Raw genomic sequence first — 21,210 nt, forward strand, 5'->3', positions numbered from 1 at the left:
TCCTTGGGGGTACTGTGGAGGAGCGTGTAGGCTCCGGGAGCTTGCTGAACCGGGCAGATGTGTCAGGTTTTCCAAGCAGGTTGCCAAGCTGAAGGCAGCAGTAATTAGGCCTGGATTCACCATAGAAAATATGTGTGTCTGCGTGCGCAGGCGCCTGAGAGCCGGTGCTCCAGCATCTGCTGAGCTTGCTTGCAGAGGTGGTGGCGGGATGGCAGCTGCTGTGGGGCTGGCTGTGCAGAACCGCCTGCCCATCCTCCTCCTCACTGATCCCTGAGGGTTGGTGCTCTCCAACCCAACTGACACTGGCTATTTCGGTGTTGCTTGTGCCATCTGGTTTCCATGGAAGGAAGGTCCCATCAACTGCACGTACTGATAAACACCGCATGATTTACTTGTGAGAAATAAACTGTAGTATTTTTTTTTTTCTGTGACTCTCAGGGGCTGTAAAAAAACCAATCCAAACAACAACAAAAATTTCTTCCAGTGTTTGGAAGACTTTAGTGCCTGGGCAGCATTCTTGGCTTTGTGTGATCGCTCTTGGTTTTCAGTGAAGTCCTTTCCATAAGTAATTTTGTACGGGAATCCTTCAGTGCTCGATACAAAGGTAAAACTTAAACTGACTTTAGGACTTCTTTCACAAGCAGTGGAAAATCAAAGGTAGTGAGTCTGTGATACTGATAATGTAATTATGTGCTTTGCAGCTTTTTGGTGTGTAACAGTTAAAAATGTTCTTCTGGGAGTGCAGATACTTGCTGCTGTAACTTAGCTTTGCGAACTGCTTAGAAGAAAGTCCCTGGGAAAATATCTTGCTTGCTGCTTATCAGCATTTTATTGAGCTCCTGTATTTATGTGCAAATATTTTCCATAAATAAATCTTTAATGACGTGATTTTTTTGTGAAAAATAGACGCAGCTCTGTTCAGTTCTTCTAATTAAATACAGCTAATGGTGACAACTAAAATACAAGGATTTGAACTTCTTTCAGTCATTTTTATGCATGTCTGACAAAATTATTGCTTTGGGTTTGTTTTGTTTTCTAGAACTTCGAAGCATTCTGTCATTAATCACCATTTTTATAAAAAACACATTTTCTTAAACCTTTTTAGAAGCTATTTTCCAAATATTCTATGTTTTTTATATAAGACTAGAATTTTAAACTTTGATATTTGGTATTTTTAAATGGCTTTTGGAGGTGAGAATGAGAATACAGGGAAAACGGTAGTCTTTTGAGCTTTTTCCAAAATTCCTTCAGTGTTGTTCAGTTTGGGTAGCTTGCACAGGTACATTAATGAAAAAGGGGACAAACAGCAGAGAACTCAAGTAGAGGATAGAGAGGAATCTTCCATGTGAGAGATACTTTGGGAAGGCAGGTAAAAATAGTGGAGGTAGACAGTTACGATAAATGTTTTGGGTATTATGCCAGCCTCTACACTTGCTGTGCAGTGCTGAGAGCATTAATTGGAGCAGCACTGGGAGGCTCGCAGGGGTCAGTGTGGAATCACTGGGTGTTCTCATCCCTGGAGGTTGGTGTGACTGCGCGAGCTCCCCGAGCACGTGGGCTGACAGCCTCACTGTCTGCTTGGCCAGGGAACCTCTGCTGCAGCCCCTCTCTGGAAAGAGAATAGACAAGGAGCTGCAGAATTAGCACTCAGAGCACATGAGTGGCACCGTTAAATGAGTTTGAGCACTTTCTTGAATTGGGTTTTCCTATGGCAGCATTCTTCAAGCTGTTATTTTGGATCGTTTAAAAGACAAGAATGTTTAAAGTAACTAATGACGGGGTATAACCTGAGTCTTTTAGACACTTTAAAAAATTGTCAAAAATCTTTGGTCCTCACAGACCTGTGGTCCTCTTATTCTGTTGTAGCAGGCTTTTTGGGGAAAGTGATCCATTTTTATGTCGCATTAATGTATAGAGGTCATTTCTTCTGCAAGAAGAATTGATGGGAATTTGAAGGTTATGTGTTCTGTGATTTGGCACTGGTTGAGCATAAAAATGTTTGCCTACAGAGTGAGCAAAAAGGACACAGTTCACTTTTACTTCCTCACGAAGGAGATTGTATTGGAGACCAGACTGTCAGCCTTGTGTGCAGGGCTTTGCTAGGGCAGTGGGAAAAGCTGCTGCCTCGGCCTGACCTAAGCAGAGCAGGCTGAGAGGGTGTGTCGCAGGCACATGTTGGTGGAACAGAGCAGTCTGGCAGCTATTACAACGTGAGACCACGAGGAATAGAAGGATGCAAGATGGTAACGAAGGGTCTGCGTTCATTCTGCCTTAGAGACATTCCTTGATTGTTCCGTGGAAGATGGGAGCTCAGAAATAGTTCAGATAGCTCAGCCATGCAACAGCTGTAAACAAAAACTTAGCAAGGTAGTGGGTTATGACCCAATGCATAACGCAGAAAGAAAAAATTATTAGATATCTGACTGGCTGATGTGGAAACCCCCTGTAGCCACCATTTGTGGTGATGCAGAAGAAGGTGCCATTGTGCTTGTTGCACATTCCAGTGAGGCTGCTACTTGACCTTCTGCTATTTTTTTTTTTTTATGATGATAAGTTTAGTGAGCTCAGATGATAACAGCCTGTGGGTGATCTTGTGTGCCTTTGTGTGTTACACCAACTGTGTCCCTGAAGCAGTTTTTGCTCGGTGGCCCCAGGAGCGCCCCAGGACCCGCGCCGGCTGGGGTTTCAGCTGCAGCGCTGTTCGCTGGGCTGCACGCGTGAGCGCGTTGCAGCTCCCTACCATATGACACAGAGCTTCTGGAAGGGCTGCCTTCTGCGAGCTGAAGTAACCAGAAGTCTCTGATCTTCCCCTAAGTTCATCTTTATTACCCACAGCAAAAGGCTAAAAACGAGAGAGAAGTTGTATGCAAGCATGTACTGAAACAGCGTTATGCTAGCCGGGCATCAGGGAGTCCATGCACAAAATGAGTGTTAGCAAAATTCATTACCAAAGCCAGCTCTTGATGGAGCCTGACTGCTCCTGGGAAATCTGAGGGCCCAATGTTGGAAGGCTACAGTGCAGGAGCTGCTTTTCCTTGTGACTAGTCATAGCTCCCAGAGCTGGGGAGTAAGGCTAGCCTTCAACCCTGCGCGCAGTGCCCTGTCGCACTGAGAGGGTGCCCCCATTAACTGCATCGCTGCCGTCTTGCACGCTGGGAACAGCCTTGCTCAGAAGGCGCTTCGTAATTCACCTCCATCAGTCATGGTGTTTCTTCTGGCTGAGGTTTTGTGCAGAAGAAGCTGTTCTGAACAGGGGCTGTTAGTGGGTTGTTTTTCATGATTATTGTTAGCTACGTAAGCCTCATGATTCAAAATGAACAAGCATAACAATAAGTTATGGCAAATACTGATTAAAAATGGTCTCAAAGACATTTTTCATGTCTTTCCTAAAATAAAGATTAATTCAGTTTTTATTATTTCTTTTTAATACTGGTGACTAATTTGGAGCTTTTCCTTGATGTCTGAAGAAACATGTATTTATTTAGCCTGGGTAAGATTGTTCACAATGCAAAATTAATCGCATCAATAAGTGTTTCTGTGCTGCTGAGCACTGTATGTGTAGTGATCTCTGTTAAGTCAAGAAAGCATCTGTCTCCTAAACTAGATCGGTTTTGCTGTAAACAGAAGAATCATTTTGCCCTTACACTAGTGCATAACAGTTATCTCTGAACCTTGGATGGTGGCAGAGCGTAGAGAGTTAAAAACCCCATTCTCTAGGATTTAGATGCTTACATAAATAATGAAATTACTTTAGATTAATTGTATTTTCTGGTAAGTCATATATGTTTTTACTATCCTGGAATGATATGACTGATTGATATAATAAATTTAAAGCCAGGATGTATTAAAACATAGAAAATACTCTGTTTAGGATTTGAGATTCTCTGAGAAACAGAAAGCTTTGAATTGAAATGCAGTTGGCTTTATCTCTATCTTGCAACAGGTGCTGGGGTAGTTTTCCAGCACTGTTGTTGCCTCGTGATTCATGTTAACGGGAGTCCGGCAGTTACACCCTCACACTGAGCTGGCGATGCTTCACCGCTCTGGGTGTGCCCGGCGTGGCAGGGCTGCGATTGTTGGAGACTCGGGTGATTTCAGAAGTGCGGGTCCCCCGGGGCCCTTACTCTGGAGGTGCTGCCCGGCGGTGCTGGCTCGGTGCTGCCCTGGGTCTGTCTGGGGGAGCGCTGCTCTCCTTCAGTCCCTACTACATCAGTGACCTCACTTTCACCCCTTCCCATTTAATTTTCTCATCCTTGGAGAGAAGCATGTGACTGTCACAGCATTGCCACAGCTCACCATTACTGAGCTGAAGTGACCAGGCCAGTGCAACCTGAGTTCTAACATCTGTCAAAAGCGGAACTCTGTGTAACATGTTCCTCATTATCAGTATTCATGTCCCTTTTTGTTTGCCCTCAAGTCAGACGTGAGATGAAGCAATGCACGTAGTTATAACTCCTGATTGGCCTCGCTATGGGCAGGCCCGTTTATGCAGCAAGCAGTTAGTGGTGAGGTGACCCACACTGAATTTTGCTGAAGACGTCCCGGTGCTCCCTGGCAGGCCCTGCTGCGGCAATCCGCCTCTCCGCAGGGTGAGCAGGGGTGAGTGGGCGCTTCAGGGGAGTGGGATGGCGGGGTGTGACCGGGAGTGGGATGATGCGCTGGTTCGGAGCAGGTGACATGAATGGCTTTTTCTGTTTCTGGTAATGAAGTTCAGATTTAGTCTCAAGGATTAATTTGGCGTGTGCAAGGATGTGGTGGCTGCATCCAGATTCCTAGTTCATAATTATTCACATTACAAAGCGGTCATCATGTGAATGGGTGAGAGCTTTGAAATCTAGAGTTTGGTGATGGGGTCAACCACAGGACAGGGTGCCCGGACTTGGGCATGTTAGTGGAGCTACATAGAGGAGCTTGTTGCCTTGAGCAAATGCTATTAGTAATAAATTAATAAGAATCTTAGTACTGACCATGTGTATGCCGTAATCCATCAGGTACTCACCAGAGTGGTCTCTCAGGACTCAATTTACCCACTGCTGGGATCCAGCCATTTCTAGGGAAGAAAAAAGACCGCTTTGCAACCAAGGCTGTGTGGCAGCTGCTTTAGGAAGGGAAGTGAAAAACAATACATCTGATTTTAAAATTGGGAACCTTTCTAGAGGAAACGTGTACATTTAATTTAGAACCTTAGTAGTAATAAAATGCCAGTATATTTTTCCCTTGCTATAAAGTAGACGTGAAGACATCTGACCTGCAAGAAGCTAGGCTGGGCGTCTGCTGTATCTCATGTGAATGAGAGCTCCTCCAGGTCACTTTTCCTCCCCGAAACCATCGGCATCAGCTGAATTCAATGTTAGAGGGAAGCTGTTGCTTCTCTTGCTGAGTCATGGGCATTTCTTTTTTTTCTGTTATCATGGATGATGCTAATAATCATGTTTTTAATATATATATAAAAACATTTTATATATATACACACGTATAGTTAGAAATCACCTGTCAATATGGGAGTGTTTTTCAGTGATGTGTAGCTATCCTTTTTGCCACTGTTACAAGTACCTTCCAGTTTTGAGTCTCAGTTGTGGGACTTGTCCTGAGGTTTGGTGTGTGCCTGTGTTCTTGAGGAAAACACCCAAACTGCTGCATGTGGGACGTTCTTTATTAATACTTGGCTGCGTAATCAACAGGCACCCCAGCCTGCTCTCACTGAAACAAGCAGGAGAAGCAACAATACCAAGTTGCACATATGCCCGATGCAGGAGAGAGTGGGAAACATTTTACATGTGAGATGTGCCTTTCTAGTGGCAGGGGACAGTGTGGGACAGATGATTCAGAGTGACCAACCTGCCGGGCCAGCCATACTCATACACCCCAGGCTGCCCCCGAGGAGACACTGGGTTTGTGGGAGGCTCATCTTGATGTGACACCACTGATGCGGGTCATCCCGCTCCTCTCCTGCATCACTTGGCTTACGTGCATTTGTAGTTAACCAAACAGAATGCCTTCAGTGGTCAAGAGTCTGATTTATAAATAGCTTTTTACTTTTTAGTAAATACTTAGTTGTTTATGTATAGTTATGGCCTCTTAGGTGTCTCTGTATAGAAACTCAGTATTTAATATTAATTAGAACAAGCACAAGACTGATATTAATAAAAAACCTTTTGGTTATTTCAGTTCAGTTTGTTTTCTTTTTAAAAAACCCCTACTTCTCAGAGTTTTAAGTTGAATTGCTACATCACTGTTATTTTTAAAGATGAACAACTTCTTCCAGACTTGCATGGGAAATATCACATTTTATGGTTGAAATTCCCCTATGCCAGGATAATACAGAACTTCCTATATTTCTAAAAGATACTATGTAAATGTTATCGTAAAGGGATTATAGTATGGATATGTTTTTTCTACCAAAACCAATATTTGCAACTTCAGTGGAGTGGATGGATATGTGAATGCTTTGTAATACATAAATCGACGGCAAAACAGCTTAAATGCAGAGTAGTCCCTCCTGTCATTGTGTGTCTCTGGCTTACCAGTTGAAAGAGCAGAATAATAGCCAGTATACACATTTCCTCGTCTAGAGGCAGGCACTGACCTTTCCCTGTTTTAGTTTATAAATACACATCCATCTAATGCTGTCAGATAATGTGAATTCTGCATGTCTTTGAAGTCCCAAATTTTGTAAAGCAGATTGATACATACCATAGGTTGTAAAAAAAGAAAGATTTTAGCAGACATATTTCTTGACTTCATAGGTTTGGTTTTTTTAATCACAATAATAGTGGTTAATTCATAACCATTTACTCTTTAAAGGAGAGGGTTTATGGAATTTGCGGTATAACCTTCCGACTTGAAAATAGCATTACTCTAATATATCTAAAGAAAGAAAGGATTCGGCTATGGGATTTGTACGTCAGTGCCATTACACTGTTAGAAATTGGTTCACAGTTTGATTAGGGAGGTAAATCTTGGAGAACTGATTTTAAGGAAATACCTTATTTCTGCACGTTGTGGTAACACATGCGCAGTAGGGGGCAATTCCTTTATGACGTTGCCTCTTCTTTCATTATTGATCCAGTTTTCATGAACTGAGTACGCTTGAATGTGTTAAATTCAGATGTAATGTCACAGTTAGGTGTTTCTGCTAAAACGGTTTCAGAAACTGTGAAGTATACTCAAGATAAAAACATGTCTGATGAGGATCTGCCTAAGAAGCCCACTGAAGTCAGTGGGAGGTTGCACTGCCTTCCCAAGCAGCTCTGTCAGAGCTAAAACAGTACAGAAATAACCTTTAAAGCACTACTACTAGTACTACTACTAAAACTGTGTATATTATGCAGAATATCTGGGTCATAGAAGTAGTGTTGGCAGGTTTTTTACAAATCTGGTGTGGGACTTGCTTAGTAGTTCAATGCTAATATGTGCTTGTAGTTTTATCAAGCTCTGTTTATGTCACAAGCTGCTGGGCTGTAGGGGCTATGAAATACATCTCAAATAGTACAGTATCAGGGCATTCCTGCTTCAGAGCTGGCTGTTCTGTGCTGCTGCCTTTGTGCTCTGCTTTTTCCCTGATATATGCGAAAGTACAAAATTGAGAGAGGGGTTTGTCTGCTTTTACGTGCTGTTGTATCAGTGTGGTGGGTACAGTTCCTACAGAGCTACTTGGTTTGTTCAGCAGTAGTTTACTAGAGAATATTTTTCTTGAACCAGTCCTTCACTGTTATGTGGCCAAGATGTTAATTAGCTCATTGTTTCTGCTTAATTTTGTGACAGCGCTATAATTATATCTCTCAATTGTGCCACGAAGTAATTGCTGTATCTTTTCCAAATTTTATGTTGAGATATGTTATTGGTAAACTTCAAATTTGGCAGAGGTGTTTTGAAAATACTGTAAGGCAGTCAGTAATTTTTTTATTTCTTTATTTAAAAGACAGCCATTTGGCAATTTCAAGCTTCGAGACTGTACTGTCAAAGTAAATAGAATATTGATTTTATTCCATTTCCTATCTCATTAGAGTCATTGTCATGAGAATGAATTCACGTTGTGTAATTATCTGTTCTTGCTGACAGTTCTCATGTCGTTGAGACTGACGTTTTCAGCTTCCACTTTCTCTGAGCATAAAAATAGCATTCTTCACTGCCATGTTGTTCTTTAGTGTTGTGCTTTTTGCCTGTCCAGCTTTATACATCTTTCTTTCTAAGAGACGCGTGTGAATTGAGATAGAGAAAACAGGAACATCCAGCAAACCTAGTTACAGGAAGACTGAAACAATGGCTCCTCAGAACAGTTCCCAGTGCAGAGAGACGCTCCTGTTCAGATACCTTGTGTGTCAAAGACTAACGAGAAGAGGAGGAAAAATGTATCATTAACCTGGCTGTACAACATTTCTTTATAGCAGTAACAGGAAGTACTAGAAATTGAACATATTTAATCAGAACTTAGAAACCATAATTGCATGGTCCTTTCTGTGTTAGTTTCACTTTCTTGGGCATTTTCAGATAACTTCCATTGTTGTGAAGTTGTTTCTTAATCATTTTCATTGACCCAGCTCAGCAGACAACTAAGTCATCTCTGTTACCCTCTTAAGAAATGACTTCTCAGTGTTACTTCTCTATTTTGTCTTTTCTGAGAATGACTTTTTAATTTGCTTTCAGTATTTTTAGCTTCATTTTCCTTGTATTCCCAATAATCAGTGAAGGCAAGGTTATGCTTTGTCCAAACCGATGTTGCAACAGTCCCAAGGCAAGTAGCAAGTACTTTCAGATTTCAAAAGGTGAACTTCAAAAACCACCTGTGGATTAAGAACAGCCTTTAGTACTGAATGGCCTACTAGGCGGAGTCAGGTAACTGCCAGCCCCCAAATAAATTTTAATTAATTAAATAAATAAAAATAAATAAAAATCAACTCAACCCCTTTCCTGTCTTCTCACTATGGTTCCTCCCTCTGGATTTGTTGCAGTCTTTCTGAGCTTATCACAGACAGCCCAGAGAGACACATCACATACATCTGCTGGGTTTTTTTTCAGACAGTGGTATTTGAGGCTTATTGGGGACTCCTTATTGACTTGGAATGTCACAAGAGAATTTCAAAGTGAGGGGAAAAAATTTATGCAGATAAAAAAATCATAATTCTGTGCTAACATCTTTAGTGGAGATATTGAAGATATACCTCTGGTCTGAAGTCAGCCTTTATTTTTGCTAGAAGGCTATTTTTAAAACTGACATTTCTGGCTATGTTTTCAGGTAGATAACAAATTCTGACAAAACAATTTTTCTTCAAGTAACTGTGCAGACAAAATATACATCTAGCATTTCTTCACACTCAGATTTACCTCTGAGGCATCACAGCTCCTCGGAGTAATGCTTTTCTTTTTGTAGCTGGCAGCCTTGTTGAATGCAGTTGCAGGTATGTCACTGATCTCAACAGGAGCAGGATTTTGCTGCAAGTGGCTAGTCTGACTCCAAATAGAAAACTTATTACAAAGCTAGGAATAAAACATAGTTTTGTAAGTTTTACCAGGAAGATTACTCCTTTCACTACAGCTGAACTCAAAAGATAATTTTCATCTGTTTTAATTTTGTATGTTGCCTTCATGTTATCTTTCTGTCCTTGTAAGGGGTGACTACTCTTGTAATACAGTGCAATTAAATATCTTGTTTTGAAAATGTGGCCTTTAACTTGCTTTGGCTTTAGCATGTACAATATATCAATCGCTGCTCTAACTCTTGGTGTTCGGAAAAATCATTGCTTGGTGTGGATTGTATACCGTAGAGCTGTTTCACAGCTTTGTTGTAGAGAGCTCTTACCGGCTGCATCAGCATTGCCCTCACACTTGGAAGCTGTCACTTTGTGCCATGCAAGAGTGTTGGTGGGAGGAAGTGTATACATCTATTATCTGTATCTGTGGAGGACAGAGTTGCAGCACACCTTGGCTGGAGGCCAGGTGGTGTGTTGTAGGCTTCTTAAAGCTCTCTGATGTGAAGGGCAGTTGCACGTGAGGTGGCTGGGGACACCTGGCGTCCGCCCCACCCAGGCGCCCAGGTTGGGCCCGCTGGCATGCAGCTGTGGGCAGGCGGCATTGTGAGGTCCTGGGATATTGTTCTGTTTTCAAATCTCTTGGTGCTAACCCATCATGGCTGGGTGGTATGGCACAGGTAGGAGAACCAAACTTGTTTGCCTGAGCACTTGTTATGGGATGAGTTTTCAAGACCTGAGTCTCAAATGTATCCCCAAAGGCTGGCACGGGATAACTTCTGAACTTTAGGCAGCTGGAGCAAATTAATTTCTGTGTTTACCAAGAAGACACCTAGCTGTTAACTTATGCTTGCAAGTAATTATGCACAGTTGTTTGTCTCCTGCTAGCAGGGATTAAAAATGTGGACATGATTAGAAGTGTCCTGGCAAGGAAACCATGGTGCCTGTTGTAATCTCATTAGCTGAGTTAGCTGTGCTTTACTTCTCATGTAGTTTGTTGTTCTAATTGCTTAGTCCCTGGAAAAAGTCTCCTTGTAGGTTCTCCTCATCTGTTGGTTTGCATCCACGCTGACCAGCATCACTTCCCAAGAGGTGTTTCTGATGGCAGTGTCAGTGATGCTGCTTTGGGGGGTGGGAAGTATGCAGATTATGGAGCAGTGTCTTCAGAAAGACAGGGATGCAAACAACCTTCCCCCTAAACGCGGGCGGGCAGGATGCTGCTGGGGGAAGAAGTCCCGTTGCCGGTGTTGCCCGAGGCACCGGCATCCTGCATCATGCTGTGGGCACTGCTGCGGGGGGCCCTCCGCTCCGCGCTGCTCTTTTGAGATCTCCAGGCTGGGACAAGAGTGATAACTTATTTTAGAGTTATATTTACACGTGGCACCAGACTTCTGTAGCAAAGCTGGGCATCTGAATCTTGTCTTGAAAAAACACCCATTCCACCTTGGCACCTGAGGGGAAAGGTTTACCCTCTCATTTCTAGATGTTAAATGCCTGCGTGTTTTTTTTTTTTTAGTGAATGATACTTATCACGAAGCTTGTAGTTTACCTGCAGTATGTTAATGGGAGGAAACAAACAGAGCGGGCTGAGTAATCATTCTCTTCTGGAAGGGGCAGTCGCACGTGTGCAGGCACGTTATTTCCTGAGGTCTTGGATGAATACGGATCCAGGCTAGTTCGCGGTGACCCCAGAAGGACTCTGCATTGGTGACTGGGGCTACAGAGGGGCGCACGGCTGGCGTCTCAGGCGGTCCGCTGTGGCAGCAGGGCCGGCCGCTCCCGTGAATGAGCGGCGTTTGGGGACCATCCTCAGGAGGAGCGAGTCCCGGCGCCGGGGGGGAGCGGGGAGGGGTGGTGCCGGCCGTGTCGCGCCGCTGCCTGACCCCGGCCGGTAACAACCGCACGGGAACGCTGCCCCTGTAACGGGCTCCCCGCGGGGACGCGGAAAGCCGGGCCCGCCGGGAGCCCGTCCGTGCGGGGAGGGGTGGGGGGGGGGGCTCGGCAGGGCGGGGCGGCGGCGGCGCGCAGGCGGGCGGGTCAGCGGACGGTACCATTCCCCGCGCCGCGCGTGGGCGCTCCGGCGCCGCCGCCATGGTCCGTCCCCCTCGCTGCATGTCGGGTAGAGCCCGGGCCCACACGCTCGTCCTCCGGCGGCCGGGCGAGCCCCGTCGGGCGGGCGCGCTCGGCGGTCGGGACAGCGCAGCCAGCGTCTGACAGGCGCGACCTTTCATAAGACGGCCCCCGCCATTGGCTTCCTGCCCGGAATATCGCTGCAACGCTATCTGCGATTGGCTCGCTCCCGATCATGCCTGGCTCCGCACGGGGAAGCGGCCCCTCTCCTCGCAGCCCGGCGGCGGCTGGCGTGAGTGCCCTGCGCGGGGCGGCGGCGGCGGCTCCGCGGGACACCCCCGAAATGCCGCCCGGTGAATTGTAACGTGTCTCTTCTCTCTACAGGTTGGTACTAAGAAGTGCCTTTCCTGACGTCTCTGCTGCTTGGGACCGCTTCTAGAGCAGCCGCTGCTTTTTGCCTTGCTTGCTGCCAGCTAGACTGCGACGACAGCGCATCTGCCCGCCACCTCTAGCCAGACACCCCCACTGCCACCCAAAACCGAGAGAAAGGCGCTATCGGGCCTTGCCGTAGGCTGCTTTACTGTAAAAATAAAAGTTTTCTGGGAAGGTCAGATATCTTCCGCCTGAAAATCAAGGAGAGGAGAGGAAAAAAAAAAAATCCAATCTTGATCGTTGCTCTAAACTGCTGCATCTGTCTATGCCAAACTAATCGATACCGATTGCACCACAAAACCCCGTTGCAAATTCAGCTGCGTGGAGATTACCTTTCAGACAACTTTAACTGAAAGCAGCTTGGAAATCCCGCGTCAGAGGGTCTGCCACATTTTCATGCTTGCATTGTGGGCTCCGGCCGGCACTCAGGATGGGTTACTGAGCGCACGAGGCTAGTCCCGGGCCACACTTTTTAACGTTCACCTTGCTGGTAATCCTAGCATTTCTCTAAGTACGAAACCTCTGTCGATTAACGGTGCCACGCTGCGAACTCCTGGTGGCACATCTTTCCCTTGAGATTGCGGCCACCCAATTTTACACGTACTTTTAAAATAGGGAGTGGGGGGAAAAAAGTATTCTGGAGGTGGCGCTTTCATCATTACCAGTTTATCAGTTCGGCTACTCGTTTGTCCGTTTTATTGGAAATTTTACCTACCTGTAAAATCTAAAGATGGCTGTTAGTGTCACGCCGATTCGGGACACAAAATGGCTAACGCTGGAAGTGTGTAGGGAGTTCCAAAGAGGGACTTGCTCACGACCAGACACGGAATGTAAATTTGCACACCCATCGAAAAGCTGCCAAGTTGAAAACGGACGCGTAATCGCCTGCTTTGATTCATTGAAAGTGAGTAAATATTATATTATTTTCAAGGATATACAGTTAATGAAAGAAGCAGTTGTAGCCAGAGAAACCCTGCAGCCCGAAAGGGAGCAATTGCTGGCTGCCAGCAGTGGGGTGTTTTGCTGCTTTTATTTTATTGATGCTTGTTGATTTGTTTTGCTGTTTTCCTCAGGGGAAGGGGAAGGATAAGGATGAGGATAAGGGGGATGAAGGGAAAATGGGCCTGGCAGGGTTCAAACCCTCCAGTATGGCTACAGTGACTGGTTCTTTGCCTCCAAATTATTCTCTGCCTGTAGCTGGAATAAAGGGCGCTTCACGTAGAAACAGCAAAGTCACTGTAAGGATTCTTTGTTTTTAATAGCACAAACCACGTAAGCAATATGAGGATTTGTTTCCATCTCATAACTACCAGCGGGTTGTTGGTGTCTCTGGACAGCTGATGGTGAATCTTAGAAGTGTGTTTTCCTCCCTGGGTTATTTGGGTGTCTGTGAGCTCCCTGCTTGCATTTCTGTGCTTGGGACTGCTGTGGTTATCCCATCTTTTTCGCAAATGCACTTGCTTAAGGGAAGGACAGTGCTTAGCAGACAGCAAGGTGCCTCTAGATGTGCAAGCAGGGCTGTAGCAGAGAGGCTACAGCCTCACTGTGATTTTTAGGAGGCATATCTGAGTTAGGTGCTGTAAGCGTATGGCTGCTCTTTTACTGTAGCTATAGCTTCAGTAATAAGTGTTAAACGTGTGCATCCCAGCGCCATCCCTTCATTTTTTATGAATTAAATAATCTTAACATTTAAAATACTAATCCCACAAACAATACAGAATTAATTCAGTAGAGTCATAAAAAACAAAAGTTGGGAAACAGAAATATGCCTGTCGGTTTTTTCTAAAGTATCCTTTTCTCTTCTTGGGACCAAATCCTGGGAAGCGGAGCAGAGCCCGAGTGCGTGGAGTTGGCTCATGGCAGAGACGTGCTCTGGGGAGGGAGTTGTAGCTGTAACCAGCTACTGCAGGTCGCCTGTGCAGCCAGGCCCCGATCGCAGCAGGGGCTGGGCAGGAAGTGGGTTTGTAGCGGTTTTATATAAATCCTGCAATGCTCCTGAGTTTAAAAATGTGTGTTGTTGCAGATAAGGGTAGAGGGTGAACATTCAGAATGCTCTTGGGCCCGGAATACTCAGCCCCACCACCCACAGCCATGTTTTAACTTATGGATATTGAAATGTTTTTGTTTGTGTTGTTCAAATCTATTTTAAAATTGCAGTAATTATAATGCGGGGGGCGGGGAAGAAAAATCAATTTTAAAACGTGGATATAGAATGTTCCTATGCATCAAAACAGCGTTGTAGTTGGGAGCAGTCCCAGCCCCGAGGCGTCGCCCTCGGCGAAGGGGCAGCCCGGCGCCGCTGCCCGCCGTGGCGTGGCGTGGCGTGGCGTGGTGCGGCGAGGCGCGGGCCAGCCGCCGCTGCGAGGACGCCGCGCTGTTGGCCGTCACCGCGGCCGCCCCGCCGGTGTGTTGGCGGCAGCGGAGGCTGTGCAGCCTGCTGCCACGAGGACGGCGTGCTGCAGCGCTGCGCCCACCGCAGCACACCTGCTGGGAGCGTGGGCCTGGCCTTGGAGACTTAAACCTGCCTCTCTGTGAGAGGGCATGAGAGTGAAGATGTGTTTATTGGTAAAATAGTGCCTGCGATATCCACTGGTTTCATTTCCTACTGAACTGGAATTTGATCGGTCGGCACAGTGCAGTCACAGAGGCCTTACCCTGCTGGCCTTGCGCTTTTCAGAGTGAGGGTCCAGCTGAAAATATTGAAACAAGATGCCAGAGTTAATTGGACGTGAATCTCCTTCGCTATGGGCAGCATCACCTGAGTTTGCTATACATTGGCATCCTCCACTCACATTTCTGACATCCGTGGTCATTGGAAGTGCCTTAAAATCTCGGTGCTGGAGGAGGCCAGCGGCGCTGGAACCCGCAGGGGCAGCATGGGCTTGTGTCTGGATGAGAGGCAGACCAGGGACTGGCCAGGCTTCCATGTCCCCAGCAGTGCAGCTCGCTCTTCTGTTGCTGTCAGCAGGGCTCTTCTGTTTCCTTTTTTAATGAAGAAGATAATTATCACCTTTGCAAAGAGCTGCAAGGTCCGTGGATAATTGTAGGTAACATTACAGCATTATTACATTGCTTCAGAATACCCTGTTGAAGAGTCTTCTGTTGCCCATGTAAAGTCAATACAGTAGCCAAGTTGTAAGCTGGTCTGCTATTTAAAAATACACTCCTTACCAGATATGTTTACTTGTGTTCATGCTAAAAGGTTTGCTTGAGGCTGAGGTGCTTCCTCCGTGTGCTGTGTGCTGGAGAGGCTCCTGGGGGATCTGGTGGTTCCCCTTGCTTCAGCCTGGGGAGCAGGGCCGGGTCGCGTTGCTGCTGCTGCCAGAGCAAGGAGAGCTGCTCGCTCCTGAGCTTTTTTTTGTTGTTGTTGGGGTTTTTTGTGTTTTTTTTTTGTTTGTTTGTTTGTTAAATAGCTTCTATAAGGTATGAAAATACCTTTGGTAAACACAAAATTCAGTCTCTCTTCACTGAATTCCCTGTCCAGTCCAGTGGTAGAAAAGCAGTTACTCAGTTTTGGTTTTGTTTCACATCTTTGTCAATTTTTGTGTGTGCTATGCTAACGCTGGTTACTTTGTTGTGTTTGCTGCTTTATCACAAACTTTAGGTGTTATGCAAAAACAATTTAGGGAAATGTTATACCAGATTTGCCTAGGCCCTGTAAGGTCAGTTAATACTTCACCAAAGGAAAAAAAAAAATTTTGATGAGGACATTCAAAAGTAATTTTTAATATTTCAGTAATTCAGTGTGGATGTGATATCCTTGCTCTTTGCTAAAATAACAGTATACCTAAAAATTTGCCTTAATATTAAAATACTTGATTTCTTATAAACGTACGTAATATTAGTGTTAACTAAAGAGCTATTTTTGCATTATCTCTTGGATGTAAGACACATGTAGTCACTGAATTTTTCTTTTCAAACTATGGATGCATCTTTCACTCATAGCGCTCCCAAGAATTAGTGTGTCTGGGAAAAAATGCTTTATATTAGCTGACATCAGGCAGGTGTGTTAGTGCTGCAGAGAGCGAGCTGCAGCCCCTGATAGCAATACTTGCTCATGAGCTGGAGATGGCTGGTGTGCTCTGCTATATTTAGAACATAAACAGGCAAAGCAAATACTTTCTGAGGGGACCCCGTGAAATGGCAGTACCCTTCAGCTCTGCCCGGCAGACTTTGGCCTCTGTCCCAGGTGTCCTCTGCGGATGTTGTGCAGGGACGGAGCGCACGGAGCTCACAGCCAGCCGCAAGCAAGTACGACTCATCTAGTCTGCTCATAGGAGGTAAAAATAGATTTCAGAAGTGGAACTCTCAGCTTGGGTAAAATACTTTTTTTTTTAAATTCTCCCTCCCTGTGAAGTGAAAGCAAAAACTGTATATGTAGGTCTAGAGCAAAAACAGGGGCACCTACTCCCACAAATCTCTCCTCCATGTTGTGTTGCCACCCGCAGGTACTGTGTCGGCGTTTGCAGGGGCTGCTTGTGGAAGCGTGGCACTGCAGCGCTGATCTCTGGACACGTGTCATTTGTTGGGAAACATGTCCTGTGTGGACACCTTAGGGTTTTTTTCTTAATTCTGAATTGGTAACAAACAGCAGTTGTTACATGTTAATTAGAAGTGTGGGGGAGAAAAAGGAAGACACATACAGTGCTGTGACCTCGACAAGGTAGTCCAAGGAGGAGATCAGGGCCGTGTCAATCAGAGCAAGATTTTATCATCCCTCCGTTGAATACCCTGCTTCATAATTAGTCCTAATGAAATCTGCAAGGCTGTCCTTAGGGTAGTGCGTTACTCAATATAAATGCATGTGGGATAATGTAGCCTTTAGATATTAGAAGGATAATTTTAAAACAAGAATGATTATGTAGTGTATTCAAATTGTGCGCTTGAGTGGCTGAGTCAGCTCCAGCTCTGGCTCTGTGTTGTTTAAATGCTGTAGGATTTTTTTCCTAAATTTGGATGCCTAAAAGCCTGTTAAACTATCTACAGCAAAAATAAGCTCTTGAGTTCCTAAATCAGGAAACCAGTTTGCAACAGAAATTAGATTTTTAGCATAATTTTAAAATATTTTTCTTCATTTTTTGCTTGGAAAAATATGCCTAAGTAGGATTAATTTTTGAAATTATATTAACTTCATCAGATGTTCCGATAGATGAGTCATCTGATGTTTCCTGAAAACTGAGATAAAGATGTCTTAACAATGTGGAGATGGATGTCAAATGCAAATCTTGTGGGAGGCTGCAGAAGCGCTGAGGACACCCGTCAGCCTGCCTGCAGCTTGTCTATGTGCACCACATCCTTGTGTGTGTGCTGCCACAGTGGCTTTCCTAGCCATATATTTTTGAAACTGTAAAAACAATGAGGAGGAAAGTGGGGAAACGGTGATGTGGACTCAGACTGTCTTTTTCTGTAGTGCTGCCTGGTTGTGGTCAGTGCTGCTGTTAGTCTGCACTTCTCCACGGCAGTCTTTCTGTAGGGCTTTCTACGGGGTGCAAACTGTTGTGATCCGAAACATGCTGGTCCTAACTGATCTGAACTTCACGTGATTTGAGTGGACTCGGTAAACAGTGCAGGGTCTGGGCTGAATCACAGTTTAGAGCTAATGTTCACTACGGGCACTGCAACTTTCAAATAAAGTTTTGCTCTTGTATGTTACACTCCTGCTAAGGTAGCTATATCATGCTCGAGTTGGATCACCCGATGAAGTGCAAAAGCTTTTTCCTACTCTTCCTTCAACAGCTGAAAGTCTTGAATGTTCACATCTCTCTGCCTTTTTTTTTTTTTAATTCTAAGAAAAAGCTAGAGAGTAGAAGTTCAAGTATTTTCACTGATGATGTCTGAGGAAGCTGTGGCACCTTGTGCCTAAGATCCACCAATACATAGTATATTAGTACTTTATCTTCTGTTGTAGAAGTACTTAGTTTTTTAAAAATGAAACTCCTGAACTCTGTAGAAGTGACGTGCTACTTTTTACTGAGCTTTAAAAATATGAAAATGCATTATTATTATTATAGATTAACTCAGTGAGCATCTTATTTCTACCCCCTCAGACATGTAACTGTTAATTGTTCAAATCTTTCTACTTCGACAATGCTTCAAAAATGATTTTTTTGACTTGTCGTTCCCCTTCATGTTGTACTTACCTAAGGGTAATAATAAGGACCTTATTTATTTATTTTAATACAAAGAAAGGAAAATCATGGTAAGCGTATTTCACTAATAATGTGAGAATGGCAGATCATTCTGTCAGCCCTTTAATTAAGGCAGAAGAAAAAATCCAGAAACATAGTTGCAGAACACTTTAGTGGGTGACTCTTCAGTAATTTTAACTTCGGGGTGTACAGCATCACTCGAGTGATGCAACGACAGCATTCAGGGCGCAGAGGTTCAGTCTGGCTCAGGGGCTGGGAGGCAGATGGACACATGTCTGATTCCAAGGAAACTCGTAAAGCAGTAACCCTTGGAAAAAAATGAAAATATAAACAGTGTTCAAATTCCTAAGATCTGATTTGCCATTTTTCTCCTTTTCAGCCTATGCGTCTGCCAGTAGGCTGAGCTCCAGAAGAGGAAGCAAAGGGAGAGTGGCAAATACATTGGGAAAATGGTGCAATTGTTAGGCTGAGTGGCAAATAGTCCATTAGAAAAAAAAAAACAAACACACACACAAAAAAAGGAAAAAAAAAAACCAAAAAACTCCCACCAACAAATCAATCAAAACTATGTGTGTTCCTCTGTGCGAATATAAATGGCAGTTTGAAATCTTATCAGACATTCAGGCACAAGAGTTATGGCTCACTACTGTGTTCAGTGTTCACGTTACAGCTTCAGCTCTACCTCTGCGGGAAGAAATTAAAAAAAAATTAAAACATCGCACTGCAGCATTTGCACTGTCATTTTTTTAGAGGCTATACATAATAGAAACCAGTGCAGGTTTCTGTTCGGTACGGTCAGGAACTCTGCTGTGTACAGTCAAAATCAGTAGAATTCTGAACTAATTTGTGGGGAGAATTGAAAGAGGCATAAAATGAGAAAACCTCGTCAAGAACATTGTCATTTGCCCCAGATCTTCAAAAGAGTGGTCAGAAGCAGCCTGTGAGGCCTCTCTCTTCCCAGGATGACCCCAAGTCTCTGTTGCACTGTTTTTCTGAATACAGATGCCTTGTTGCCAAGGTTCACTCTCAAATTTGTTGGAAGCAACAAATGACATTCAAGACCAAATTATCACATCTGGTTTTTGACTTTGGAGAAGCATTAATGTTTCTTCATTGGGACTGCATAGCCTTGTTAGCCCGACAGGATACTATTTAGGAAATATTGCCCTGGGTGCGTCTTAAGAGTCTGTGCTGCACGTCAGGAATAGCTCCTGTGTCAGGACTGTGTCTAATGGCTGAGAATGGCCAGTCTTCTAGAGAAGAATTCTCAAAGCCAAGGCAAGTCTGCCACCCTCCTACCAATTAGATCAGATTAGGAAAACCCCGTTAAGAGAAAAACCAGTATTGTATTGGGAATTATTAGTAATGGACACCTCTTTAATCCTTTCTCTGTTTTCTTGTGCTTTCTTCTGTGCCGCATTGTTTTCCCCCATGGGTTGGTGACGGATGCGTGGGGCCGGGCTCAGCAGAGAGCCGAGTGCCTGCTCTCCCCGTTTCGCAACAGTGGTTCTTGCCCTGAGAACTGGTTCCCGGCACCGTCCCTGCATGGTCCCGCTGCTGGTCGGGGTGGGCAGCAGTGCGCCGTGCCCAGGCACAGGCTTGGGGTAGAGAAGACTTTGGTGAAGAGCAATTTAAAAGTATTCCTGTGTATCCTACATCTTTCCCCTGCTCTGTGTTGCGTTCAAAGGGAACAAAAGGTGGAGAATGCAGTGTCTGGTGCCGGCTGGAGCATCTTCAAGGGGGGAGCACTGCCTGCGGTGTCAGGTCAGTCTCCCCGTTCTGAGGTCCAGGATGCCAGACAACAGTGCAATTTCAGTGACACTAACTGCTTGATTTTGTCTGCTGGTTACCTCGCTGTGTGTTTCCTCCCACCGGGATTGTGTTACAATGCTTGGGGGAAATTAGAGGGTGATCTTTCTAGTCTTTAAAGGATATGAAGCCACCTCACTGAGTCTCTGTCTTGCGGCTGTGCTAATTGGCGAGCTTGCTGGCAGCCTTAATCGCAAGGGACTGGACTTGTACAGGTGAGTCTGCCCACAAGCAGCACAGTGGCAGCTGGTCCCTGCATGCCTGACTGTGTGAGCCCCACGCGATGGCAGGGGGATCCAGGCGTTTTGTTTCTTCATCTGGGGCTGCACAGTAGCACTTAAATTAGTTCCTGTACAAAATTACGAAAGGGATGCGCTTTTTTTCTGATCTAGAATGCTGTCCTTTTCCTTAATTTGTGTAGTGCCTCTTGAAGGGCTACTGCTATTGAAATAAGATTTAAGCAAACACTTAATTTTAACATACTGAAACATGGGATTGTGCAAATAAGTAAACCTTTTTGGGGTTCATGTTTGAACTTATTGAAGCACAGCATACCCTCTTTGTTAGGGAATATCTAATCATTTAACTGATACAAAATACTAGTTGAGGTAGTTGGAAGCAACTCCAAGATTTTAATCAAATAGAGGAAAATACTAACATCTAATAAAGAGGACTTTTTAAAGAGGAATGATAAATCCAGCTACTTCATCTTCAGCATGTAGTGGTGCTGGAGTGCTTCACACCAGCAATAGCAAACAGCTTCGTGAGCTCCTGCTGCGTCAGCAGCAACGTTGGGGACCTCAGAGGACTGCTGCTTCTCATGACCCCACTGGGGCTGTGCTGGAATGCATACCCGGGCAATGCTGGTCTGAGCACTGGGAGCTCGAGCACGTCCCTGTTGGGAACTGCCTCCTCACCACCCCTGCAGGGGTGAGGGGCCGGCAGGGTCGTGGCAGAGTGGTCCTGTGCATGCGTCCTGCTCAGCCGGGTCTGTCGTCCATCCATGGGCAGGCAGCAGGGTTTTCCAAGGGGCAGTATGACAGCAGCACTGATGAGTGCCATTGGGTGCACTGTGCCCCTCAGGTGTTTTTGTGCCCATGCTGGAGTCAAGATCTGCTCCATTATGGAGAAATGGAGCTGTGTTTCATAGGCACTGCCTCGAGAGGTGGTGTCTCTGCATCACAGTGAGTAGAAGCATTTCTGGTTGTAGCAGAGAGATTGATGTGGTAAACAGGATCTGTTTCCTCAGATTGCGTTTTTCTTTTTATGCCCCAGTCACTGCA

At 45.0% G+C, this 21,210-nt stretch overlaps 1 protein-coding gene and 1 long non-coding RNA gene across 22 annotated transcripts in view; one reads left to right on the forward strand and one right to left on the reverse strand.

Moving 5' to 3' along the window:
• MBNL1 (muscleblind like splicing regulator 1) overlaps nucleotides 1-21,210 on the forward strand; it is a 111,700-nt gene that overhangs the window by 17,192 nt on the left and 73,298 nt on the right. For 10 of the 21 annotated variants that reach the window (XM_064457813.1, XM_064457807.1, XM_064457810.1 and 7 more), the window contains one exon: nucleotides 11,922-12,873. The exons of 5 other annotated variants lie outside the window; for them this stretch is intronic. In XM_064457813.1, coding sequence (XP_064313883.1) covers nucleotides 12,700-12,873 — 174 coding nt within the window. In that variant the 5' untranslated portion in view covers nucleotides 11,922-12,699. Of the gene's footprint in view, nucleotides 1-4,571; nucleotides 4,600-11,693; nucleotides 12,874-16,152; nucleotides 16,287-21,210 lie in introns of those variants that run through there. 6 more of the 21 variants (XM_064457812.1, XM_064457811.1, XM_064457808.1 and 3 more) reach the window with 6 other exon arrangements.
• On the reverse strand, nucleotides 7,930-11,464 carry LOC135314394 (uncharacterized). Its single transcript, XR_010373893.1, has 3 exons — nucleotides 11,017-11,464; nucleotides 9,325-10,802; nucleotides 7,930-8,783 (listed from the first exon to the last, which is right to left on the reverse strand). It is a non-coding gene; the product is annotated as an uncharacterized LOC135314394 (long non-coding RNA).

The sequence above is a fragment of the Phalacrocorax carbo genome, chromosome 7, assembly GCF_963921805.1.
Source record: "Phalacrocorax carbo chromosome 7, bPhaCar2.1, whole genome shotgun sequence".
Classification (NCBI taxonomy): Eukaryota; Metazoa; Chordata; class Aves; order Suliformes; family Phalacrocoracidae; genus Phalacrocorax; species Phalacrocorax carbo.